Below are 25,094 nucleotides of genomic sequence, written 5' to 3'. Positions count from 1 at the left end.
CATAGACCTGTAAAAGGTCATGTCTACAGAGGTTTCTGATAAAATGCATGTTTCCAACATTTAGATGGAAATATTCGCCTGACTGATTTTAGAAATGACTATAGCTCAAACTGAAGACTTGCATTAAATGTCAGGACATTTTTTTAAATATGTTGTATATATGCAATTGGAAAACATACCATAAACACTCACAATTAACAAGAGTTTGTCATATTATAGGTGGGAGAGAGAGAGAAAATTACTGACATTTTTGAATGAAGGGGTGCTGATAGTGAGACAAAGCACATGCCACTTGATCTTTTTCTCTAGGGATTTAGATAATTCTGTGAATAATTTCCCTCCCTGAAGAATTTTCTTTTCAAAATGGCCAACCATGAGAAAAATGTCATGTCTTTTGGTGAAATTGAGACTGCTGTGTATGTCCCCACACATATCATTGCCTGACAGCTAGCATTCAGATCTTTTTAAATAGGTTTTGATGTGAAAGCATAACATGTTCTCGCCGAGCATTTTTGAACACTCATTGAATTTGATTTGTGGGACAGAGTGTCAGAAGGCTTTGAAGTCTCACTGGAGCAAGCAACACTGAAGCAAACCGACTTCATTAATCCTACACTTGTTCATTCAATCCCTCTTCAGGATTCCTATGAAACTAATCTACAATTAATAGTTTTGCTGCTCTAAAGTATGGAGATGTACAGTAGGCAGTCTACGTCCTTTGCATGGTGATAGATAAGGGCCCAGTTTCCCAAAAGCATTTTAAGGCTAAGTTAATCTTAGAAACGTAGGATCCTATGGTTCTAATGATTAACTTAGCCTTACACTACCCTTTCCAAAACCAGTTCCACTGAAAGGTGGCAGCAGCTGCAAAAAAAATAAAAATGTTTTTAAAGTCGGACCGTACTTCAAACAACTTTTGAAAAACTGGGTTTCTACATAACCTATGGAGGTATTGTAGAATAGATTTATCATTTACTTTAAAAGCAAAACAAATTGATTTTACCTCAACTCCACCTGTCCTGGAACGATTGACCTTTCACCAGGGCTGGCAGTGTTTTTGGTGTTTTATTAGGATCCCCATTAGCTGTTGCAGCAGCTACTCTTCCTGGTGTCCACACAAACATGAAACATAATACAGAATGACATAATACAGTACATCAATAGACAAGAACAGCTCAAGGACAGAACTACATACATGGAACAACTGCGCTTCACTGGGAAAGCCATCATCACCCATGCAGACAAAGTGTGGCACAGACTTTACATTGGAGACCAGTAAGTGCAGTGACAATACTTGTCCTTTTTATATTGGTTGACTGGAAAATATGGTCAGGAAAAATGGACAAGAATTGTGTATGTCAACAGATCCATAGAGATTAATCCAAGGCATGTTTTGGACAAGGCTCAGGTGTGAGGGGAGCTGACTGTAAAAAAAATGTAAGCGCTTGGGCCCTAAAGTAACATGCACTCTCAAGCAGAGTTATGTATCGGGAAAGTGCATAGGCTAATCTGGTCACTGTTCCCAAAGTGGACGTCAGCAGTGTGAATTCTGTATTAATATCAGATTGCCAGTTATTTGCTCTTATACAATCTCTATATAGATCTAGCATCAACTCCAGGCTTCAGTGTCCAGAACTTCAAGTTTCTACACAGCCCTGGATATGACTTGTCCATTGTAGACTGTATTTATTTGTTTATTGTAGACCTGTCCTCAACATGTATAAATATCTACAGTATTTTCATAGTTGTGCAATATGTTTTTTAATAAACTTGAAACTTGTGGTTTTCATAAGGACAGTGCTATGAATGTCGCCCAGCTGGCAAACCATCCTGTCACCCATGTCTTGAACGCAAACCACAGTAAATGACGAGAAGGGGCAGAGGCATACCAGGGCACGAACATCAAGTACCTTGGCATCGAGGCCCACAACTCCTGTATATTTTCCATGATTGTCAACTTCCAGACTGCACTGAATTCATCCACTGGGCCCACCGTGTTCAGCAAAGTGGAACGTTGCAAGAAAAGTGAGTTCTATAGTGATACTCCATCTATCATAAGTACTAGCTTGTTACAGAGTAAGAAGTTGTTACATTGGGGAATGCCTGTGTAATAAGTGGTATGGCCAAGTGTATGATGAAATGTACATTGAAGAGTTGTTTCCTTTGCAAACATTACATTTCTATCTGCAACGCACCTAAATGTCAAACTAAAAGGAGGCAAAAGTTTCCAGAGGAGAAGTTAACACCCTGTGCTTAGTGTGCAAAATCCATGTTCTCTCTCTCCCCTCTCCCCCTTTCTACCCTCTACCAGTGGCAGTAGATTATATTTAAGATGGAGGAAGACCTTTTTTAATGAGCATGGCCTTATTTATATTACAGCATATTAGAATTCTGTCATTCATATTCCATTCACCCAGTTCAATGCAATAGCGATAGGTTTAGGCAACTACATGATACTAACATTTTCCCTATACCCATCATGAGGTTAGTACAACCTAGCCTATGAATGAAAGTTTACAACGTAGGTGCACGCAGGTCGAGAAACAAATTTGAGGTGATAGACACATGGACTGACGGTGACATTCAATACCGCCTTGCGCACTCTTGCCTGCATCTAGCTGATATAGGGTGTAATCATTAGTCCAACAGTTTCTATTGGACAAATTCAGGTATGTTTATCCCTGTTTTGTTCCGTTTAAGAAAAGTTTTTTCAACAGAATCAAAGGAATGAATACACCCCTGATCACGTGTAAACACAGTTCATAGCAGCCACGTTGTATTCCTTCTCGCATGCACACTCCTCATCTCAACTCTTCCCTTCGCTGGTGGACTTCAATGCACAACACATCAGCTTTATGTGGCCAGACAGAAAAAAACATTCCAAGCCAAACTGCTACACACAGCCTACATCATTGTCACCATATTATCTTAAGTAATGTCATAATCAGCATAGCTAATAGAACTAATGCGTTAGTAAACTCGCTACAATCCTGAAGTAACGTTAGTGTAATGACTGTACAATGTAACGTTACTGCATGATTGTATTGGGTTTACTAACGCGTAAGCAGTTACACCGGCGGGCCCCAGTGGCAATACATTTGTAAAACCAGAAGTTTACCTTGACTTGGAAGAGTTCCAGTGTTGTGTTGGATAGTCATAGCCAGCTAGCTAACATAGCATCATTCTGTTTGAGCAAGGTGTTTCAGTAGGCTGAACTAGCTAGCTGCATTTGCTACCTAAGTAAGTAAAAGTGAAAACAAATGACTCACTCTCTCTTGCCTCTCCTTCATTTTGGAAGACTGTTCAACTATTGTCTTTCTCTCTCTTTGTCAATTACTCATCACATGTTATGTACTGCAGTACTAGATTAATTCTCTGATCCTTTCATTGGGTGGACAATATGTTAGTTCATGCTGCAAGAGCTCTGATAGATTGGAGGACGTCCTCCAGAAGTTGTCATAATTACTGTGTAAGTCTATGGAAGGGGGTGAGAACCATGAGCCTCCTAGGTTTTGTGTTGAAGTCAATGTACCCAGAGGAGGACGGAAGCTAGCTGTCCTTCGGCTACACCATGGTGCTACCCTACAGAGTGCTGAGGAGGCTACTGTAGACCTTTGCAAAATAGTGTGTTTTAATCAGTTATTTGGTGACGTGATTATATTTAGTTTAGTTTTATCTAAAAATAACTTTTTAAATGTTTTAAATGTATTTTTATGAAATTCACTGAGGATGGTCCTCCCCTTCCTCTAAGGAGCCTCCACTGCTCTCTACCCCCATCTTTCCCTTAGGTATAGTGCTGGTGCGGTTGAGGTGAGCCGTTCAGCCACTCTGGTTCTGGCCTACCTGATGCTGAAACAGAACCTGACCCGGTGGATGCCATCTGTGCCGTGAAGGACAACCATGGTGTGATCCCCAACAGAGGCTTCCTCAGACAGCTCATCAACTTCAAGACCAAACTGTATGGCTGCCTCTGCAAAACCTCCTACACCTAGAAGTCTCTGATTATATCAGGTTCTCTTTTATTCTATTTGAGCAGTGGGTCATAAACCTTTCTACATTGTCAACATTGTTGGTATACGGTATGTGGGAGACTTGCATTCTACACTAAACAAAAATAGAAACGCAACATGTAAATTGTTTCATGAGCTGAAATAAAAGATCCAAGAAATGTTCCATACGTACAAAAGCTTATTTCTCTCTCAAATTCTCTCTCAAATTTTGTGCACAAATTTGTTTGCATCCCTGTTAATAAAAATTTCTCTTCTGCCAAGATAATCCATCCAACTGACAAGTATGGCATATCAAGAAGTTGATTCATCAGCATGATCATTACACATGTGCACCTTGTGCTGTGACAATACAAGGCCAGATGTCTCAAGTTTTAAGGGAGCGTGCAATTGGCATGCTGACTGCAGGAAGGTCCGCCAGAGATGTTGCCAGAGAATTGAATGTTAATTTCTCTACCATAAGCCACTTCCAATGTCATTTTAGAGAATTTGGCAGTATGTCCAGCTGACCTCACAACCACAGACCACGAGTATGGCGTCGTGTGGGTGAGCGGTTTGCTGATATCAACGTTGTGAACAGAGTGCCCCACGGTGGCGATAAGGTTATTGTAAGGGCAGACATAAGCTACGGACAAAGAACACAATTGTATTTTATCGATGGCAATTTGAATGCACAGAAATACTGTGACGAGATTCTGAGGCCCATTGTGAGGCCTCACAATGAATTTATTTCAGTTGTCTGATTTCCTCATATGTAACTCAGTAAAATCTTTGAAATTGTTGCATGTTGTGTTTCTAGTTTTGTTCAGTATAGTTCCCAGTATTCAAAGTACAGCAGAGAAAGTTATTATTTTCCTAACACTGTCTGGCTGTAGAATTATTTGTACATCAATCAAATTTCAATAAAATATATTTATAAAGGCCTTTTTACATCAGTAGATGTCACAAAGCGCTATACAGAAACCCGGCCTAAAAACCCCAAACAGCAAGCAATGCACTGTGGCTAGGAAAAACTCCCTAGAAAGGCAGAAACCTAGAGAGGAACCAGGCTCTGATGGCTGTGCCAGGTGGAGATAGTACCATTAAGGCTAGATTGTTCTTCAAGATGTTCAAACGATCATAGATGACCAGCAGGGTCATTCAGAAGTCGAGACAGCAGATGCGGTAAAGAGAGAGTCAGAAACACGTCTGATGAACAGGTCAGGGTTCCATAGCAAAAGGCAGAACAGTTGAACCTCCCTTTAGAGGTCTGAGACATCACTGATGGTTTGGAGGTCTGAGAAATCTGTCTTACAGGGAAGTCAGTAAAAATATGAAAGAGAGGGTGAAAAGCTTCACGTTCCTCGGCGTGCACATCACTGACAACCTGTGCCCTGCCCTGAACTTTAGTCACTGTTACTAGCTGGCTACCACCCGGTATTCAGCCCTGCACCTTATAGACTGCTGCCCTATGTACATAGTCATTGAAAACTGGTCACTTTAATAATGATTACATACTGTTTTACCCACTTCATATTAGAGCCCTACGGGCATGGCCGCGAGGTTCAGGCCCTACCCTACCCAGGCCCAATTTGCTTCTGCTAAATGTAAGTCCTGGAATGAGCGAAATCAAAAATAACCAAGCTGGCTTGTCTGTCTAATGCTCTTTTTGCCTCTTTGTCCATTTTGTTTGTCTGTCTGTTTACCATCAGTAAACATCTTACATGCTCCAAACAATCTTTAATAGACTTATGTGTTCTCTTGTTTCAGGTCAATGAGGCTGGAGATTCCTTCCCTATCTGGGGCACATGTCTGTGGATGCAGCTGTTGACTTTTCTGATGGCTATAGAGAACCTGCTGACCAAAACCACAGCTGAGAAGATGGCCCTGCCCCTGAACCTCACCACAGGTATGGCCCAGTCCTCTCACACCTCTATAGGGAGTCAAGTGCTAGGGATAAGGTCAAGGATACGATTTGGGACTGGGTCTGAAGACTTCCACATACTGCACATTCTAAAATCCACCACTGGAGGGCAGGGAATACAAGCTTCAAGTTTAGAGATGCTTTTGAGATAAACTACACCCTGACAACTCCCAACACTCATTGTAAAACAGTTTCCATCTTCATAAAATGTGTTTATGCTTCTTCTGGGCTGATTCGAGAGGACTGATGAATTCTCTCCCCATGGTTGCAATTAAAAAACTATATTTGAATGTCTCGTTCCCCTTTCCGAGCAGGCCCATTCCAGTGGAAAGTACAAGGGGTTCCCCTGTGATGTCAGATAGGCATTATCCCAAGAAGCTTTAACAGAGAATGTTCAGCATTATGGAGTGACCATGAAGGTGTAATCAGACTTTAATCTCTTTTGAATACAATATGAGTGTTTTTGACTATCAACTCCCTTGCTTATGGCCTTTTCTTTCAGACATTCAAGGAAAATGAGAAGCTGCAACATTTCTTGTCCACAAACAAGGCTATGAATGGTGCCATCTTTGTCTCAACCATGGAAGGGAATCAAGTACAACTACAGTTTTTTAAATAGGCCTTTAACAGATCATACATTGCTTTATCTAAAAACATCTATGTAAATCAATGTGGGCTGCATAATCTGTACGAACTATGCTGCACAAATTAATTGTTAGTATTACAATATTATAATAGTTTTATAATAGTGTAATAACAGTATTGCTCTAATGGCTCACCAGGAAGGACATCTAAAGAAATGAGCATAAGCAGCCAGGTCACCTGTGATACATATCAGTATTTGACGTAAATTTATGTATGAGGACGTCGGGAGATGATGTCAAATCCTGCCACTAGGGGCAACAGTGAGCGCGGTTACCTTCAAATAGGTTTCGGTTTTGCTCAGGCATTGTGTATGGGGATGGCAGATGGGCGTAAGCATCCGCCTCTGATTCCAAAGGTTGCAAGTTTGAATCCAGCAATAGAAAGTTGTTTTTGATATTTTTGTTTTAAGCTTATCCCAAACCTTAACCCTTACCTTAACCATGCGGAGTCAATGCCTAACCTCAAGATTTCAGAGTTAGTGCCTACACTTAACCTTAAACACTTTGAAATTTGACGTTTGTAACAACTTTGAAATTTGACGTTTGAGAAACATGGATGAACGTCTAGTTCTGACATGAGACAGGGAGAGCTTGTTGATCGTAAGGTAATGCGAGCTCCTGTGTTGAGTTTGGAGTGTGTTTCTTCCAGGGAGGACGTACCCATTCTATGGGATCCAATGGCATCCTGAGGTTAACCGTTTCCAGTGGGACCCCAACCTAAACTTCCCCCACTCCTCAGACGCTGTACTCGTGGCCTCCTTCTTCAATGAAGGTGGGTAATCACACCTAATGAAGTTGAATCGTTGTGTCCTTTACAGTCAGCCAAATACAGTGTATTGCACATGTTATTTCACGATAGTGTAGTGTTATCTTGTGAGGTATACTAAATTGCAACCTTTTCGCCTTTTGATGCACAATAAAGTTCTATTCTATGTTAAAGTCAGGACAAATTTGCATCACACTCGACCAGCCTGAGGAAGATGCCATGTCGCTCATATACAACTTCACACCAACCTTCCCTGGCAACTTCACTGGATAAGAGCAGATCTACTTCTGAGATGTTGTTGTTCTGCCCTCACAACTGTATCATTCATCTAAATGTTATGGGATGTTATGAGAAGTTTACAATGTGCACTAATTATAGGCTGTGACATGTTCATATCTAAACTCAGCAAAAAAAGAAACGTCCCTTTTTCAGGATCCTGTCTTTCCACATGCACCTGTGGAACGGTCGTTAAGACACTAACAGCTTATAGACGGTAGACAATTAAGGTCACAGTTCTGAAAACTTAGGACACTAAAGAAGCCTTTCTACTGACTCTGAAAAACACCAAAAGAAAGATGCCCAGGGTCCCTGCTCATCTGCGTGAATGTGTCTTAGGCATGCTGCAAGGAGGCATGAGGACTCCAGATGTGGCCAGGGCAATAAATTGCAATGTCCGTACTGTGAGACGCCTAAAACAGCGCTACAGGGAGACAGGACTGGACAGCTGATCGTCCTCACAGTGGCAGACCACGTGTAACAACACCTGCACAGGATCGGTACATCCGAACATCACACCTGCGGGACAGGTACAGGATGGCAGCAACAACAACTGCCCGAGATACACCAGGAACGCACAATCCCTCCATCAGTGCTCAGACTGTCCGCAATAGGCTGAGAGAGGCTGGACTGAGGGCTATAGGCCTGTTGTAAGGCAGGTCCTCACCAGACATCACCGGCAACAACGTCGCCTTTGGGCACAAACCCACCGTCACTGTACCAGACAGGACTGGCAAAAAGTGCTCTTCACTGACGAGTCACGGTTTTGTCTCACCAGGGGTGATGGTCGGATTCACGTTTATCGTCGAAGGAATAAGCGTTACACCGAGGCCTGTACTCTGGAGCGGGATCGATTTGGAGGTGGAGGGTCCTTCATGGTCTGAGGCATTGTGTCACAGCATCATCGGACTGAGCTTGTTGTCATTGGAGACAATCGCAATGCTGTGCGTTACAGGGAAGACATCCTCCTCCCTCATGTGGTACCCTTCCGCAAGGCTCATCCTGACAGCATGACAATGCCACCAGCCATACTGCTCGTTCTGTGCGTGATTTCCTGCGAGACAGGAATGTCAGTGTTCTGCCATGGCCAGCAAAGAGCCTGGATCTCAATCCCATTGAGTACGTCTGGGACCTGTTGGATCGGGGGGTGAGGGCTAGGGCCATTCCCCCCAGAAATGTCCAGGAACTTGCAGATGCCTTGGTGAGAGTGGGGTAACATCTCACAGCAAGAACTGGCAAATCTATTGCAGTCCATGAGGAGGAGAATCACTGCAGTACTTAATGGAATAAGTGATCCAGAATAAATGAGATTGCAATATTCTTTTGTAGTACAGAGGCACTGTCGTTTAAAAAAAACATTGAATTAGCCTACATGCAGGGGCGCCATTTCAGCTAAACCTATTGTATGGCAAAGTGACGGAAATTGTATAAAATTTAAGGTCATTTACTGCATTTCTATGCAATTAAAACATTTTTTTTGAAAACAGCAAAAACAAGAAAAATGTACTGCAGCCATAATTACCTTGTTGTAGTTTCATTCACCTCAGTCAATAGGGAATGTAACATTCTACAAACACATGTCATACAAAAATGAGCTGCTACACACCAGCTCAACCCTGGATTAAAACTAGTTTAGTTTCCTGTCAAATCAAACAGCAGTTAGCTAGCCAAAGCCATCTACTACAGTCATCTTTACCTCTGTACTGTTTTGAGAAGAAGTTACACTGTTCCCTGGAGCTGTGTAGATGCGCTCTCCCTTCCCTTCCCTCCCACTCCCAGGCTTCCTCATGTTCCCAAAACCTTGTAATCTGGATTGGAATGATTTTAGCAGCCTATTTTAAATTGTTGATATTGAGTTAGGGTAATTGAAGCCCTGGTCCACAATAGGCTATAGGTCGAATGGACGATAAGCTATTTGGGTCACAATGGAATCCTATGGCTTTCCAGTAGGATTGGTTACATTTAAATTGCAACATGTATTGGTACACTATGCAAAAATCGCTCCGACATTTCCTGGTTGTAGTTCACCTAATTTCAGTTTATTTAAAAATAACAAGCAAGTATAGTGTAGAGAATCATTGTACCATTTTAAACCGCTGTGAAATATATTTTCCATAACCAAAGATATTGTATTTTCAGCTGTTTGAAGCTGGTGAACAAAACCGAAAGTAAAAGATACAAAAATGAAATGTAAGAATGGAAAGCATAGCAATAGCACACAGAACAGATCTACTGCTTCTTAGACTTGCTTTCCATGAGAATGACACAGTGGCGGTCAGTGCCATTTAAGATGAGGGAGGATGATTTTTCTTTTCATGAGCATGGCCTTACTTCTATTACAACATATTGGATGACTCTCATTCACATTCCATTCACCCAGTTCAATGTAACAGCGATAGGTTTAGGCTACTACATGAAAGTTTACAATGTAGGTGCACACAGGTCGACAGACAAATTTGAGGTCACAGACAGTGACGCATGGACAAACCGTGACATTCAATACCGCCTTGCACACTCTTGCCTGCATCTAGCTGATAGAGGGTGTAATCATTAGTACAACAGTTGCAAACAAGTTTTTATTGGACAAATTCAGGTATGTTTATCCTTGTTTTTTCCGTTTGCTTCTGTTTATAAAAGAAATTCTACAGAATTGGCAGAATGAATACACCCTTGATCAAGCATAAACGCAGTTCACTTTCATAGCAGCCATGTTGTATTCCTTGTTGCATCTATACACTCTCCTCCTCTCACCTCTTCCTTCACTGGTGGACTTCGATGCACAACACATCAGCTGTATGCGACCAGGCAAAAAAAAATGTTCCAAGACAAACTGCTACACACAGCCTACATCATTGTCACCATATTTGCTAAAGTAACGTTATAGTCAACATAGCTAATATAACTGACACGTTAGTAAACCTGCTACAATCTTGCAGTAACATTAGTATACAGTCAATAACCAGTTACACCAGCGGTCCCCGGTGGCAATACATTAGCTTACCTTGACTTGGAAGAGTTCCAGTGTTGTGTTGGAAAGTCATAGCCAGCTAGCTAGCTAACATAGCATCCCTCTATTTGAGCAGGGTGTTTCAGTAGGCTAAACTAGCTAGCTGCATTTGCATGCTAAGTAAGTGAAAGTGAAAAAAAATGACTTTCTCTCTTGTTTCTCAATTTTGGAAGAAATTTGTTTGTTTAAAGCTGTTCAACTATTGTCTTTCTCTGAGTCAACTACTCACCACATTGTATACACTGCAGTGCTAGCTAGCTGTAGTTTATGCTTTCAGTACTAGATTCATTCTCTGAAACTTTGATTGGGTGGACATGTCAGTTTATGCTGAAAGAGCTCTGATAGGTTGGAGGACGTCCTCCGGAAGTTACTGTGTAAGTCTATGGAAGGGGGGTGTATTGAAGTCAATGTACCCAGAGGAGGACGGAATCTACCTGTCCTCTGGCTACACCATGGCGCAACCCTACAGAGTCCTGTTGAGGCTACTGAACCTACTGAACCTTGTTTGCAAAATAGTGTGTTTAAATCAGTTATTTGGTGGTGATTATATCTAGTATATTTTTTTAATGTTTTACAATTAAAATGTTTATGAAATTCCCTGAGGAGCCTCCACTGGAATGACTGATCTATAACTCACATTTCTATGTGAATTTGGTCAGGTCCCACAAAAAGTTACATACTGCAGCTCTAAACTGGTAGTCATTTTACGTGTTTAACCTATCAATCAATTATTTATTCACACACTCATATTATATTTATGCAGTGCACTTGCTATCGACTAAAGCTCTTAGGGGGCCACTCAAGTTGGGTTTGACACGCTATTGCTTTTTCAATAATTAACCCCTTTATTATTTGTCATGTAATCTAATTGCTTTCTTATTAATGCTGTTTGCTTGCTTGTTCATGATCCTTGCCATAGCTCTGCAACTTTCATGTAATCTCCTTGATGTTTTAAGAAATAACTGTGGTGAAATTCATAGTGGTTTGGTTGGAGAATGAAGATGCTCGGAATTAACACCTTTTCTTCAGACTCTCAGTGGTCTGTCCAGTGTTTGGCTAGTTCAAGTATATTTGTAAAAATGTTTCCATAAAATTAGCTTTCTAATTTGTATCATTTATAAAATATATAACTATATATTGGTGTGCACATGTTATTCTGAGATATCTTGACTTGGACTGAATGTCATGCCTAGTTGACCATTTTAAAATAAAAACATTTCTACATGTTTCTCATGTAAAGGCTCCATCAGGGTGCACACTGAGAAAATGCCTGTCAGGCTCGTTTGGTCTGCTCTGAATATCATGCCAAACACTCCTAACAATATCAGAGTTGTTTCCCATGGACTTGACATGACTTTTCATGACATTTACTGATTGAATTCCTGGAGGCGAATTTCCATTCTCAGTAAGAGCTCCAGTTAAGGCCTCTCTTCAGGACCCTATACCGTAAGAAGTACTGTATTAGCCTGGCTGACGCGACCCACAGGGTACAACAGCAAGAGAGAAGTCAGAGGATGTTGAGTTTGGTATCATCCAGACTAGTACTGGATCTCCAGAGCCATAATAACATGACAATGACAAAAGAGCTGGAAGTGGAAACAGACTGGCAAAGAGGCTAGTATATCCTCATTCTGTAGGTCAGGAGATTAGAATTACATACAATGACAGGCCTACAATGCATCTGTGCACAACATGTTACATACGATAGGATACAGAAAAAACATATGCTATTAAATTGGCTGATACAATTACACGTAGCTACTAGTATTCACCTAGAGTAAATGAAATATGTGGCTGAATACAGCTGGTATAGAAATTCTAACATGCACCCTAAATGAAAATACTTATGATCGGAAGATTTCTAAGAGCAGGTCCAGAGGATGGAACTTTGGCATCCACCATACGTCTATGCTTGTGTCTGTATAGTGTCTAACATTTCCTCTACACAGACTGACCTGCGTGGGCTTATTGGTGTTTGTTGTTGTCCGCTTATTTTTCTTGAAAACCAGCAGCACAGATGAGTGCTTGTGTTATGAGCTGATTAATATTTGGATAGAAGCTTTGATTGTAGGAGGCAGCAGTACAGACTTTGTGTGAGTGAAGTTCTTAAACCTCTCATTAAATGTACAAAAGCCATTACTACCCGGTGCCCAAGCTTTTGCCGTTTATGAAAATGTTAATGGTGTCTTGCACACTTATGGCTCATTGAGAAATCCGCTCAGTTCAGAATGAGGACATTACATTTTAGTCATTTAGCAGACGCTCTTATCCAGAGCGACTTACAGTAGTGAATGCATACATTTCGTACATTTCATGTATTTTTTTATTTTTTTGTACTGGCCCCCCGTGGGAATCAAACCCACAACCCTGGCATTGCACACACCATGCTGGCATTGCAAACACCATGCTCTACCAACTGAGCCACAGGGAAGACCTTAAAAACATTAGTGCCAACTAGGGCACAGTTCTAGATTTAGAATGTTAGTGTAACCGATGTGAAATGGCTAGTTAGTTAGCGGTGGTGCGCGCTAATAGCGTTTCAATCGGTGACGTCACTTGCTCTGAGACCTGAAGTGGTTGTTCCCCTTGCATTGCAAGGGCCATGGCTTTTGTGGCACGATGGGTAACGATGCTTCGTGGGGTGTCAGTTGTTGATGCGTGCAAGGGTCCTTGGTTCGAGCCCAGGTTGGGGCGAAGAGAGGGACGGAACCTACACTGTTACATCAGAATAGAGGAGAAGTTCTGGATTGTTGGAGCAGGGGGACAGTTTTAGAATGAGACTGTTAAAGCAGAGTTCTCTCTGCATCCGCTGGCTCTGGTGCCATGGCAATGGGGTGCCTCTGGAGAGTGGCAAAATAGCTCATTGGTCATGGGGGGCTCCTCTCATAAAACAGTCATTTAGCTAGTGTGTACACACACAGACAGAGAGGCATTCATATAAGACCCACATTCAAGTCTGCGGAGGAGTCACAAGTGATGTCAACTGTGAACAGATATGAATACACAGACAAGAACACTATCTGTGAAGAGCTTTATCTCTCTCTGTCCCTCTCTTTCTCTCTACTTTACTCCCCCACCCTGCCCTTCATGAAACAACCTCTGATTTTATATATACACACACACACAAACACACACACTTCTAATATACATTCCCTAAACAGAGGAATAAGACCTTAGCCCTGTATTCACAGCTTTCTCTCTCCACACACACACACACTAATGATATATGCTCTCATTCTCTGTTAGTAATGTGTTTGTGTCATCATTATTCATAGAGATGTAATGTATAACGGCTGGATGAGTCCCTTTGTGTCTGTTCAGAACTAGAGCAACCTATAATTATCTCTCCAGTTTATCACTGTTCCCTAACATTCTTCACTCCCCTTTGACATGTCCATTCACGATGAGACTGCTATGACTACACAGAAACATTGTCACGAGACTAACCAAAAACAAACACAATCAACCTGGTCTCGTTCACAACACTAAGCCTAGTCCACCTAGAGTTCAGCTGTAGAGGAGATACTGGAGCTGGTGTGCTAGTGAGTGAGTGAGTAAGGGAGTGTGTGTGGTGTGTGTGGAGGATTAGACAGACATCACAGTGTCTGGTATTGATTGCTTCCGGCAGAGTCGAGTAATCTGACAGGAGAAAATAAACCTGAAACACCAAGCCTTTCAGTAAATGAAGGATCGCCTCTCATTCTGAGTAAATGAAGCTAAGAGGAATGGATATTGATTCCAATCCATGGAAGTACTATGAGAGAGAGAGATTTCGTTGTTCTTTTCTTTCGTTGAAGAGTTATTCGAAATATCAGAGGTCAATTAGGTCAATCAATCCAATTCCAGGAACAAAATGAAATCCCTGATTAATTAAACTGCTAAAAACGAATCTGCACACAATTAGGCTGAATGAATATTTACCTGTTGCGTGATGTGAAATGAAGTTCAGACTTGCAGGCAGGGGTCATGTGACCTGGCTCACAAAAAGACCTCTCTGTCAGCCTGTCCGTGTCTTATTCATTCTCCATGGTCAACCTTCCTCTCTCCCCCACAGTTACTCCTGTCTTCCCCTTCCTCCTGTCTCACTTCCCTACCCCTCACCCGCTACCTTTTGAGCTGGTCATCGACTGGCTTGAATGCTACATACAACACACACTTGAGAAGCTGCAGAGAACACACACACACACACACACACAAACACACACACACACACACACACACACACACACACACACACACACACACACACACACACACACACACACACACACACACACACACACACACACACACACACACACATGGGTGGACCAACCTTCTCTGCATGGATTTAATTGGTGAGAAGATGTGCATAAAAATGTACTCTATTTCTATGTAGATGTGTGTCTTTGACGAGCATGTGTGTAAGTAGTGAGGTGTTATTGTGAGGAATGGGGGCATTGTAAAGGTCTTTGTGTTTCTGTTAAAGGAAACCCCACTGAAGCGATTAAGGGGGAAAGGCCAGAGCACTTACCGGGCAAGCGCACTACATCCTCATTTGTTTTGAGCAAATTCATATCTTCCTTCATCCTTTTGACATTCATGTGTGCCAATACTCATTTTTCATTGTTGATACATCTCATAGTCAGATTGTATATTCACTTATTAATATGGTTTATTTTATGGCAAAACAAGAAAGGAATTTAAATGAATTGAGCAGCTTAAATTACCTTTTTATCAATGACATTATCTCTTGTGTTCTCTGTTTTATCAAATGATCCATTGTGACTCTTAGACATCAGGTTATGCCTTGTATAAAATAGACCAGTTGCCTAGATACCACTGTGTTGTGTATTATCTATGTAGTTATCTAGCAAGTCTCTTAACTTTGCCCCCAATAAAAACTTAGTAGAAAAACCTTGTTTCAGTCTGGGAATGGAACAGCTCAAGGTCTACTGTACCATTATCTTGGAGCGGAGATGTCTGGAAACTGTCATGTTTTAGCCATGAACTTTTCCAAGGAGCTGAGATGTGTTTCATTGTAATTTATTTGAGAGACAGTAAGGTGTGTGCATGTGTGTTTGTCTCTCTCTCTCTGTCTGTGTGTGTGTGTGTGTGTGTGTGTGTGTGTGTGTGTGTGTGTGTGTGTGTGTGTGTGTGTGTGTGTGTGTGTGTGTGTGTGTGTGTGTGTGTGTGTGTGTGTGTGTGTGTGTGTGTATCTGTAGTTTCTCTGCTTGACTTGTATCAGAGGCGGACACAGCCGCAGCACTGGCAACCCTGACCCTTAGCTGGGATGCCAGGTCTTCCCAGTTGTGTGTGGGTAGGTAGTCTAAACCCTGTCTTTATTCCCTCTTCAACATGCCTCTGAACTCTTGGCACTGTACATGTCACCTCGTAATCCTTTTCACTGTGACTGTGCTGAAAATGATTCTATGTTCTCAACCCTGTTCCCACCCCCTGTGTAGGGTGCTTCTGTGGTCTGGGCCTGGTCTACTCCGACAAGTCGTGCACCATGCCTCCCATCACCTTCCAGGAACTGCCCCTCAACATCTACATGGTCATCTTTGGAACAGGCATCTTTGTCTTCATCCTCAGCCTAATCTTCTGCTGCTACTTCATCAGGTGAACTTTGTACAGAGGGGGATAGACTAGATCAGAATAGAATAGTGGGTCAGAGATCCTGTTGGCAGCAAACAGCAGATGGGGGTAATAGTGGGAGGCCAGACATGTACACAGACATGCTGCAGCTGCACAGAGTGGTCCACATGCTCACCTCTGTGATACCTTTTCATAGAGAGAGAGAAGAAGAGAGAGAGATAGAGAGGTGACAAGGACACCAACTGAATACAGAGGTAAGGAGAGAGAGAGAGAGAGAGAGAGAGAGAGAGAGTGACCTTTTCTTCTGATGACAATGAACTCCCTGATTTTTGAGCTGAGGGGATGATTGTGTCCGAAGGACAGGAAATAAGGCGGCAGGAAGCTGCCTGCCACAGTGTAAGGACATACGTCACTGGAGCAAGGGGAGCAGGGTACAATATAACGGTATTGTATTTTCTGTATTGTTTTATGGTGGAAGACTAAAGTATATTTCTGCACAAATGAGCATAATGGCTAACAGTTGATGGTGTAAGTGCTGGGTTGGAACAAAAGCCTTAGAGAAAGAGTGAGAGAGGAAAGAGAGAAGGAGAGAGAGCATTCTCCACAGTGTCATCTGACAAGAATGCTGCGTGGCATCCAGGCTGAGGGTCCATCGTTATAAAAGCTGGGGTTCATTTCACAGAAAAACCAAATAGCTCTGACTAGAAGAATCAAGGGGAAATCATATACAACGGTTCCAGACTAATCACAGATATGGTATCTGTGGCATTGCATTTCATTTCACTTTGTGTATTTTATCTGTGGTTGTAAATATACTGAACAAAAATATAAATGCAACATGCAACAATTTCAACAATTTTACTGAGTTACAGTTCATTCAAGGAAATCAGTCAATTGAAATAAATAAATTAGGCCCTAATCTATGGATTTCACATGACTGGGCAGGGGCGCAGCCATGGATGGGCCTGGGAAGGCATACGCACACCCACTTGGGAGCCAGGCCAAACCAATTAGAATGAGTTTTTCCCCCAAAAGGGCTTTATTACAGACAGAAATACTCATCAGTTTCATCAGCTTTCCAGGTGAAGACCAGGTGAAGAAGCCGGATGTGGAGGTCCTGGGCTGGCATGGTTACACGTGGTCTGCGGTTGTCAGGCTGGTTGGACGTACTGCCAAATTCTCTAAAATGACGTTGGAGGCGGCTTATGGTAGAGAAATTAACATACAATTATTTGGCAACAGCTCTTGTGTTCATTCCTGCAGTCAGCATACCAATTGCACACAGATGTCTCAAAACTTTAGACATCTGTGGCATTGTGTTGTGTGACAAAACTGCACCTTTTAGAGTGGCCTTTTATTGTCCCCAGCACAAGGTGCACCTGTGTAATGATCATGCTGTTTAATCAGCTTCTTGATATGCCACACCTGTCAGGTGGATGGAATATCTTGGCAGGGGAAATGTTCACTAACAGGGATGTAAACAAATTTGTGCACAACATTTGAGAGAAATAAGCTTTTTGTGCGTATGGAAAATTCTGCGATCTTTTATTTCAGCACATGAAACATGGGACTAACACTTTATATGTTGCGTTTATATTTTTTTTCAGTATAGTTCGTAGTTCTATACATCAGAGGAGAAAGGGAGGGAGAGAGGGTAGTCAATAGAGAAGCTTTGATATTGTTGTGAAAACTGTGTTAATACTTTTTGAGAAAGTGTGAGCGATAGACTGTTAATTAAATGCCATTTTGAATATGAACTCATAAGAATTCAAATTGGGTATGTGATTCTCTGTATGGCCATGTAAATATTTACCTGTAGATAACGAATCACATTGTCAAAGCCAAATTGTTTACCACACACATAGACACTTTTTCCAACTCAGATCTTTACCATTTAATTGTTATGGTGGTTATTTTGTGGATCCTTGTTATGGCTGTGTTTTTTTTACACGGGTACATGTGCCTGCATGTATACAGCCCAGCAAAACACTAAAGCAGTTGTTTTGATCAGCTTATTGTTATTGTTGATTACTGCTAACATTGTGCCATATACAACAATGTGAGGATACTTGCTTTATATGCATGGAGTTATCCCAGGCCTAAAATAATGTAGTGAACTGGGGGAAAGGGTGCATGAGGGGTCTTAGATATTTCTCAGGACCTAATTTACCTTCATGGCTAGAGTGTAAAGCCATACGGTCAAACCACAGGATGCATGGGCCAGTGTTTCACTCGGGAGTTGTCCTTAGGTGGGATGGAAAGGCCTTAATGCTATATTCAGGGATTTTATTTGTATTTATTTAACCTTTATTTAACTAGGCAAGTCAGTTAAGAACAAATTCTTATTTGTAATGACGGCCTACCCCGGCCAAACCCTAACCCGGACGACGCTGGGCTAATTGTGCGCTGCCCTATGGGACTCCCAATCATGGCCGGTTGTGATACAGCCTGGAATGAACCAGGGCTGTAGTGATGCCTCTAGCACTGAGATGCAGTGCCTTAGACCGCTGTGCCACTCGGGAGCCCAATACCATCATTTGAAATGGAAACCAATGTAATTCATTTTCGACTGGTGGGATTGAACCTTTACTGCTCCAACCAATAAAAGCACCAATAAAAGCATAGTGATTGATTTGAGTTCTGTGTCTCTAGGGGACTGGGACTGCTTGTAAAAAATTATATTGCTAATGATATACAGTAGACCATCTCTAAATGGTTGGTCTTTGTGTGTTTGTTCACCCACAGTAAACTACGACACCAAGCCCAGGGTGAGAGGTTTGGCTACAGAGAGGTTGTTTTAAAAGGAGATCCTAAGAAGTTGAATCTTCATGGGGTAAAAATACTATATCTACCGTTTGTTATTGATTGTGAAAAGGTATGATGAGGTTTGTCTAAATCTTAATAGAGGGACATAATCAAACATATCTGATGCCACCTCAACCTCGACACCTCTCCACCTCTTCTCTCATCCTTTTTTCTCTCTCACTCTCTCTTCCTCTCGCTCTCTGCCTTTCTGTCTCCTCTTTCTTCCCATGCGCCACTCTCTGCCCCTCGTTCTCTTGTTCTCTCTCTCTTGCTTTCTAAACCTGTCCTATCCTGTCTCTTCTCTCCTCTGCCCGTGTCACTCTCACAGCAGACGTGTGCTGTCTGCCTGGAAGACTTCAAAGTCAAAGACGAGCTGGGTGTGTTGCCATGCCAACATGCCTTTCACAGGAAGTGAGTACCAAATTAGGAGGCAGGAGGTCAACATCCATCCATCTTTTTTTGAATGGAGTGATTTCACTGACATACCAACAGTTATTAAATGTTTCCAGGTCACAGGAAGACAGTACTTGCCTGACTAGAGAGGTATCTCTGATAACGATTGCTTTAGGACAGGGATGGGCAGCTGGCGGCCCGCCCCTTTTTAGAGGTCCCTCGGATCAATTTCCCAAAAATGTGGAATTCAGTCAGTCTCAACATACTGAGTTAGAATAGTAGAATACACAAGGTGAAATTTGGTTGTGCATCAGCAGTTTTTCTCTTCTTATGTCAGTCAATTAGCCCATGTCAGCTAACATTTTTTAGATTGCTAAGTTAGTTTAGCGGCCAGCTATCTAAACTTGTTCTCAGGGTCGAATTACCGGCTGGGGGGCCCACATTAATTTTGTTTGTCAGTCTCACTCAGATATCTTAAAAATGATGTGGATATGCAGATCAGCAAGCAACTGCGGCCCCTCATAATGAGTTCAGATATTTTGTGGCCCCCACCGCCATCAAAGTTGCCCATCCCTGCTTTAGTGTATCCCATTTCAAGCCCTTTGATGTGAAACATTGTTTTTATTTCTCAGATATTCTCTCTTTTTCTGGGATTCCCTTTGTGATGATTAGTTGCAACCTTTGTGATGTAATTAATTACACAGAATTTTTCAAATGCACCCTTTGTGATGTCATCAATTAGACTGAATTTTACAGGCGCACCCTGTGTGCAGCCTGGTCTCATTGACTAGACATAACATAGTAAATGTAAATCCGGGACACTCAAATTAGTATGATATGTTACGTTTAGTATGGTTACACAAGACAGATGGTTACTTAAGGCAAAAACGAAAGTAGGGGCATTGGATGGGGGGGATTATAAGACGAACATCTAGCAACCCAAAGGTTGCAAATTTGAAACTCATTACGGACAACTTTTGAATTTGAGCTAATTAGCAACTTTTCAAATACTTACTACTTTTTAGCTACTTTGCAACTACTTAGCATGTTAGCTAACCCTTCCACTAACCCTAACGTAACCCTTTTAGCTAACACTTCCCCTAACCTTAACTCTAACTCCTAAACTTAACCTTAACCCTAACCCCTAACCCCTAGCCTAGCTAACATTAGCCAGCTAGCTAACTTTAGCCACCTAGCTAGAATTCGTAAACATATCATACGTCTTGCAAACGTTAACATATAGTAAGTTTTGCAAATTCGTAACATATAATACAAACTGTAATTCATACGAAATACGTGATGGACTTCCACAAATGAATACTTATCATACTAAATTGAGTGTATTGGATTTACATACGGAATAATATAAAATGGAACCAGGTTGCTCTGTGATGTCATCAATTAGACTCAATGTTATATATGTATCCTTTGTGATGTCGTCAATTGTACTGACTTTTACAGATGTATCCTTTGTGATGTCAACAATTAGAATTACGTGTAATGTTTAACAAATTATACAATTTCAGTGTGTTTCTCAGGTGTCTGGTGAAATGGCTGGAGGTGCGCTGTGTGTGCCCCATGTGTAACAAACTTATCTCAGGACCCCCAGAACAGCGTCACAGCATAGGAACACTACTGGACAAACTGGTGTAACCATAGCATCCAGCACGGAGGGGGTTCTGCAAGCCGATGTAACCTAGCTCTAACAGGAAGAGAACACTGTTATCTGGTGTAACCTCGCAACCAACAGAAAGTGGACACTGTTATCTGGTGTATCCTAGAAACCATCCACAGATTACTGCAAAATGGTGTAACCTAGCTACCACCTGGAGAGGACTATAAGAACTGCTGTTACCTAGCAACCAACACAGAGCTGCAGACAGGAGTCTACACCACACTCTGTCTAATCTCGTTCCCAGACACTTTTGCCTTAATGCACGAAGAGTCTGGTGGGCCAAAGAGTCAAACTTGGCTTTTGTTAGCAAATAGAAAGGCCAGGAGAAACTCCCAGCGCATAGGCATTGGCTTAATCTACCAACCAATCATTTCCCACAGCACCTTCCCCCTAACCCTGTCTCGTACGTGTCTTCCATACGTGTCTTGCCTCCATTTGGAGTCACGCCTCGCAGTCGTGTGATTCGCTAAAAATAAATGATGACAAATACTTTACTCAGTAAGATCACTCCTATAGAATTCTATGGTCACACCCACTAAGGCCAACTTTGAATCATTGATATCCCAGGCTTATTTGTGCTGTGTACAATAGCATGGGGACGAGGTTATACTCTGTCTGACAGAATATCTCCATACCCACATGTCACTCTTTCTTTCTTTCTCTTTGTCTCTGACTGTCTAACTCTTCCTCTGTCTCTCTTTCCCCTTTCCTCTCACTCAGCCCCTCTCTGTTCTTGTCTTTCTGCCACTCTCTGTCTTTCTTCCTCCCTCTCTTCTGTTGTCTCTATGCTCTTTCTCAACCTTCTCTCTTTCCGTATCTTTCTCTCTCTTACTGCCTCAGAGTTGCACGCTAGTTCCAATGTCAGGAAGAGGGAAAACCTCCAGACTCTCCAGTTTGGAGAGTGGAGGAACAGGCCGGTTGACATGAGTGTGTGAAGACGAGTGGCACTATCAGAACCATGGGGTTGAGAAAATACACAATGACGTTCTACCGGCATGTTGTGCTTACCTGTGTGTTGTGTGTGTTCTATGTCACACAGAGGAGTCTGTTTGGATCACTTGTCATAGTTCTTGTTCATAACATATGTATACCATGTTTGTTTTCTATTGTTGTACATGGAGCAAGGGAATGTGAATAATGTGCATCACCCGCTCACAATTTCTTTTTTGGTTTAATGACCGAAACGTGTTATTTTTTCGGTACGTAGACGTTGATGTTTTGCACTCTGACAAGTTTTTTTGGAAACCTATTACCATTCTACAGTACAGCAAATGTAGTTAAAGACTATTCTCAACAACATATTTGCGGAGCGCAGGTGGTTTGGTGAACCATGCTCACATGTTTTAGAACCACCTGAAGACTTGTTTTAGCTCCCAGCATTCACACCTAGGCTTTAGCTCAGTAGTCTATTGTGGACCTGAGATATGCAGACAGTCTGGTTTTGACACCTAGCCAATCACATTGATGGATTGAGACATCTAAGAAATCAAAGGCACTACACCTGCTGTTTTCTTTCGTATTACTGGTGTAGTAAACCTGTAACGTGACTTTCGTAAAGCAAAGGGTTCTTCACATTTCAATTAAGTTACAGTAAAGTTTACAGACTTTCACTGTTTTTGTGTGATTCTATCTCAAGAACAACTCAGTCACATGGAATACATTGTATACTTTTTGGATAATATATTTTTACATTTCTAGACTGTGACTTCTTGACTGTCAATGGCTCCTTTTCACACATTTCTGTGGAGTAATCTGTATTTTAAAACTGTTTTACCAGTCGAACACAGACCAAGTAAGCACTGCCTATATTGAGCACACAAGCACATTAACACTCCCCTATAGTCTCTGTATTAAGAATGGACTGAATCATCTCTTTGTTTGATTACACTTATGTAATGTGTGACTGTGCCAATGAAGTACAGCACAGTATTGACCAGGGGATGAAGAAAATTATAAACCCGGGTAGTTTGAGTCCTGGATGCTGATTGGCTGAAACAGTATTTCAGCCATGTGTATATCAGACAATATGCTACGGGTATGACGCAAAAATACTTGTTTACTCTTCTAATTATGTTGGTAACCAGTTATTAATAGCAGTAAATGCCCAAGTCCGTTTGGGATATTACAACAAGGAACACTTTTTTTCCCCCTCTCGGACATTGCACGCATGTTAGAACAGCAGAATATGTACTGCAAAAAAATTTTGCACTCTGTTCGACGCTCTCACCTCTGTTTCATCCACAAAACAAAAACAATAACAAAGGTGCCAGGGCGGACAGTGGCGCTGTTCCCCTGATGCGGATTCCATCTTTAACTATAGCACCCCCTACAGCACCTACAGAGATTTGCTTTTTCCCACGCCAGCCACATTCCACATTTTTGGTGTGCATCAATAAATATGACTTTAATAAATGGAGGGGTTTCCCCTTCATCTCAGTTTGTTACTTTACAAGTTGTTTATTTCATGACTATTTTGTGTGCGTGTGCATGTGCATTTGTGCGTGGGAACTGAGCACCACCCTCTGGTTAAACCGAAGAGTAACATCTGAAGTCTTATTTCTGTAGGCCACTTGTGGTGACATGCAGCTCTGCTACTTTCCTATCCTACATGTCATCTCTAAATCTGAATATGTCTTTATTTGAACAAAAACTCTTTAATAATGGTCTTATCAAAATGAAACATATATCACTCTTGGACAAATATGTTTCATCCAGTAGAACTCAATTGGAATGTAGATACAACATGTACGTTTTCATCCCACTTGATCCTACAGCTACCAATTATCTAGTAAGAGTTTTAGTATAGGGTGTCAGAATATTCTGAAGTCATTTCCCCATTTCCCACTACTAATTAGACTTCACAGTCAGAGAGACTGAATATTTAAAAAGGAGGGTTTCAAAATGAGGACAAGGAGTTTGAGATCTTAGAGATGGGAGCTCAGGTTGTGTCCAAATAGTCCTCTCTCCTTATCTCCTTTCCCAATCTCCTTTCATTTAGTGCCATAAGGGTGAGGTGAATGAACTGGGTAGGAAAGAAAGCCACTTTAGCCACTCATGGTGAGAACGAGAGATGAGAGGGAGGGGGGAGTCAGGGTAGAGGAAGGCTGAGACCGAGGGTGCACTCAGCAGCAGTGTGCTCAGCCAGACAGGGCCATTTCAGCTCCCTCTTTCTCTCTCAGGGGTCAGAGAGAGAGAGAGAGAGAGAGAGAGAGAGAGAGAGAGAGCTCTGTTGCAGGCTAATATGAGGGCAGCTCTGGGCTCTGTGCAGTAAATTAGCTTACCCTTGAGGGAGATGTATGGAGATTATTAAATGATGTTGGATCTGCCTTATCTCTGCTATGTGGCGTTCCCGGGAGATGGAGAGCTGGTGAGTAAAGCATACACAGTTTCATATTAAATAAGAAGTATTGAGTTATTGAGGGTTTGCGGATTGAAGACATGTTGGTCCCTTTCTCTGAGTAATATCTGAACGCTAATGTCAGTCAGACTGTGAATCTGAGACGTATGTTAGTTAAATATGAATCTCAGTATCGTTTTACTTATACGTGTGTAGATGTGGTATTCCAGTTCAGTTCCCTTCATTGGATAAAGATGCATACCTTCATCCAAATTAGAGCCATATGTTCAGCTCTCTGGTGGCTGTCCTACAACAGGATCAAAGCCAATATTGCTTAATTTACAAATTGTTATAGTGTTTCAATGCAAAGCTCAGCTCAACAAGATTGCAAGCATAGGTTTGGGGCTTCGTCCATCAGACTGCCAGATGGTGAAGCATGATTCATCACTCCAGAGAATGAGTTCCCACTGCTCCTGGGTCCAATGGAGGCGAGCTTTACACCACTCCACCCGATGCTTGGCATTGCGCATGGTGATCTTAGGCTTGTGTGCAGCTGCTCGGCCATGGAGACCCATTTTGTGAAGGTCAGACGAACAGTTCTTGTGCTGACATTGCTTCCAGAGGCAGTTTAGAACTCGGTAGTGAGTGTTGCAACCGAGGACAGATGATTTTTACGCGCTACGTGCCTCAGCACTCGGCGGTCC

The 25,094-nt window shown here is 41.9% G+C and overlaps 1 protein-coding gene and 1 pseudogene across 3 annotated transcripts; both read left to right on the top strand.

The window, feature by feature from the left end:
* The first annotated feature begins 1,195 nt into the window (after positions 1–1,195).
* LOC106584940 (gamma-glutamyl hydrolase-like) lies at positions 1,196–7,611 on the top strand (annotated as a pseudogene).
* On the top strand, positions 7,189–22,663 carry LOC106584941 (RING finger protein 122). 3 transcript variants are annotated; one of them, XM_045706812.1, is made up of 5 exons: positions 7,189–7,326; positions 16,048–16,204; positions 18,926–19,013; positions 19,314–19,396; positions 20,917–22,663. In XM_045706812.1, the coding sequence occupies exons 2-5, from the start codon at positions 16,095–16,097 to the stop codon at positions 21,029–21,031; spliced, it is 396 nt and encodes a 131-aa protein (XP_045562768.1). In that variant the 5' UTR covers positions 7,189–7,326; positions 16,048–16,094; the 3' UTR covers positions 21,032–22,663. The 3 variants fall into 3 exon arrangements, with proteins under 3 accessions (XP_045562768.1, XP_045562766.1, XP_014026104.2); XM_045706810.1 differs by having other exon boundaries at positions 20,905–22,663; XM_014170629.2 differs by lacking the exon at positions 7,189–7,326 and adding an exon at positions 15,723–15,902 and having other exon boundaries at positions 20,905–22,663.
* Positions 22,664–25,094: the final 2,431 nt, after the last annotated feature.

Source organism: Salmo salar, chromosome ssa24 (genome assembly GCF_905237065.1).
Source record: "Salmo salar chromosome ssa24, Ssal_v3.1, whole genome shotgun sequence".
Taxonomy (NCBI): Eukaryota; Metazoa; Chordata; class Actinopteri; order Salmoniformes; family Salmonidae; genus Salmo; species Salmo salar.
This window is presented reverse-complemented; position numbering and strand designations above follow the sequence as displayed.

Bases quoted from the DNA above. Each gene is read 5' to 3' on its own strand.
- LOC106584941 (XM_045706810.1), top strand. From the start codon at position 16,095: ATGCCTCCCATCACCTTCCAGGAACTGCCCCTCAACATCTACATGGTC. The intron at 16,205-18,925 runs GTGAACTTTGTA...GTTCACCCACAG, and splicing joins TTCTGCTGCTACTTCATCAG to TAAACTACGACACCAAGCCC. The intron at 19,014-19,313 runs GTAAAAATACTA...TCACTCTCACAG, and splicing joins AGAAGTTGAATCTTCATGGG to CAGACGTGTGCTGTCTGCCT.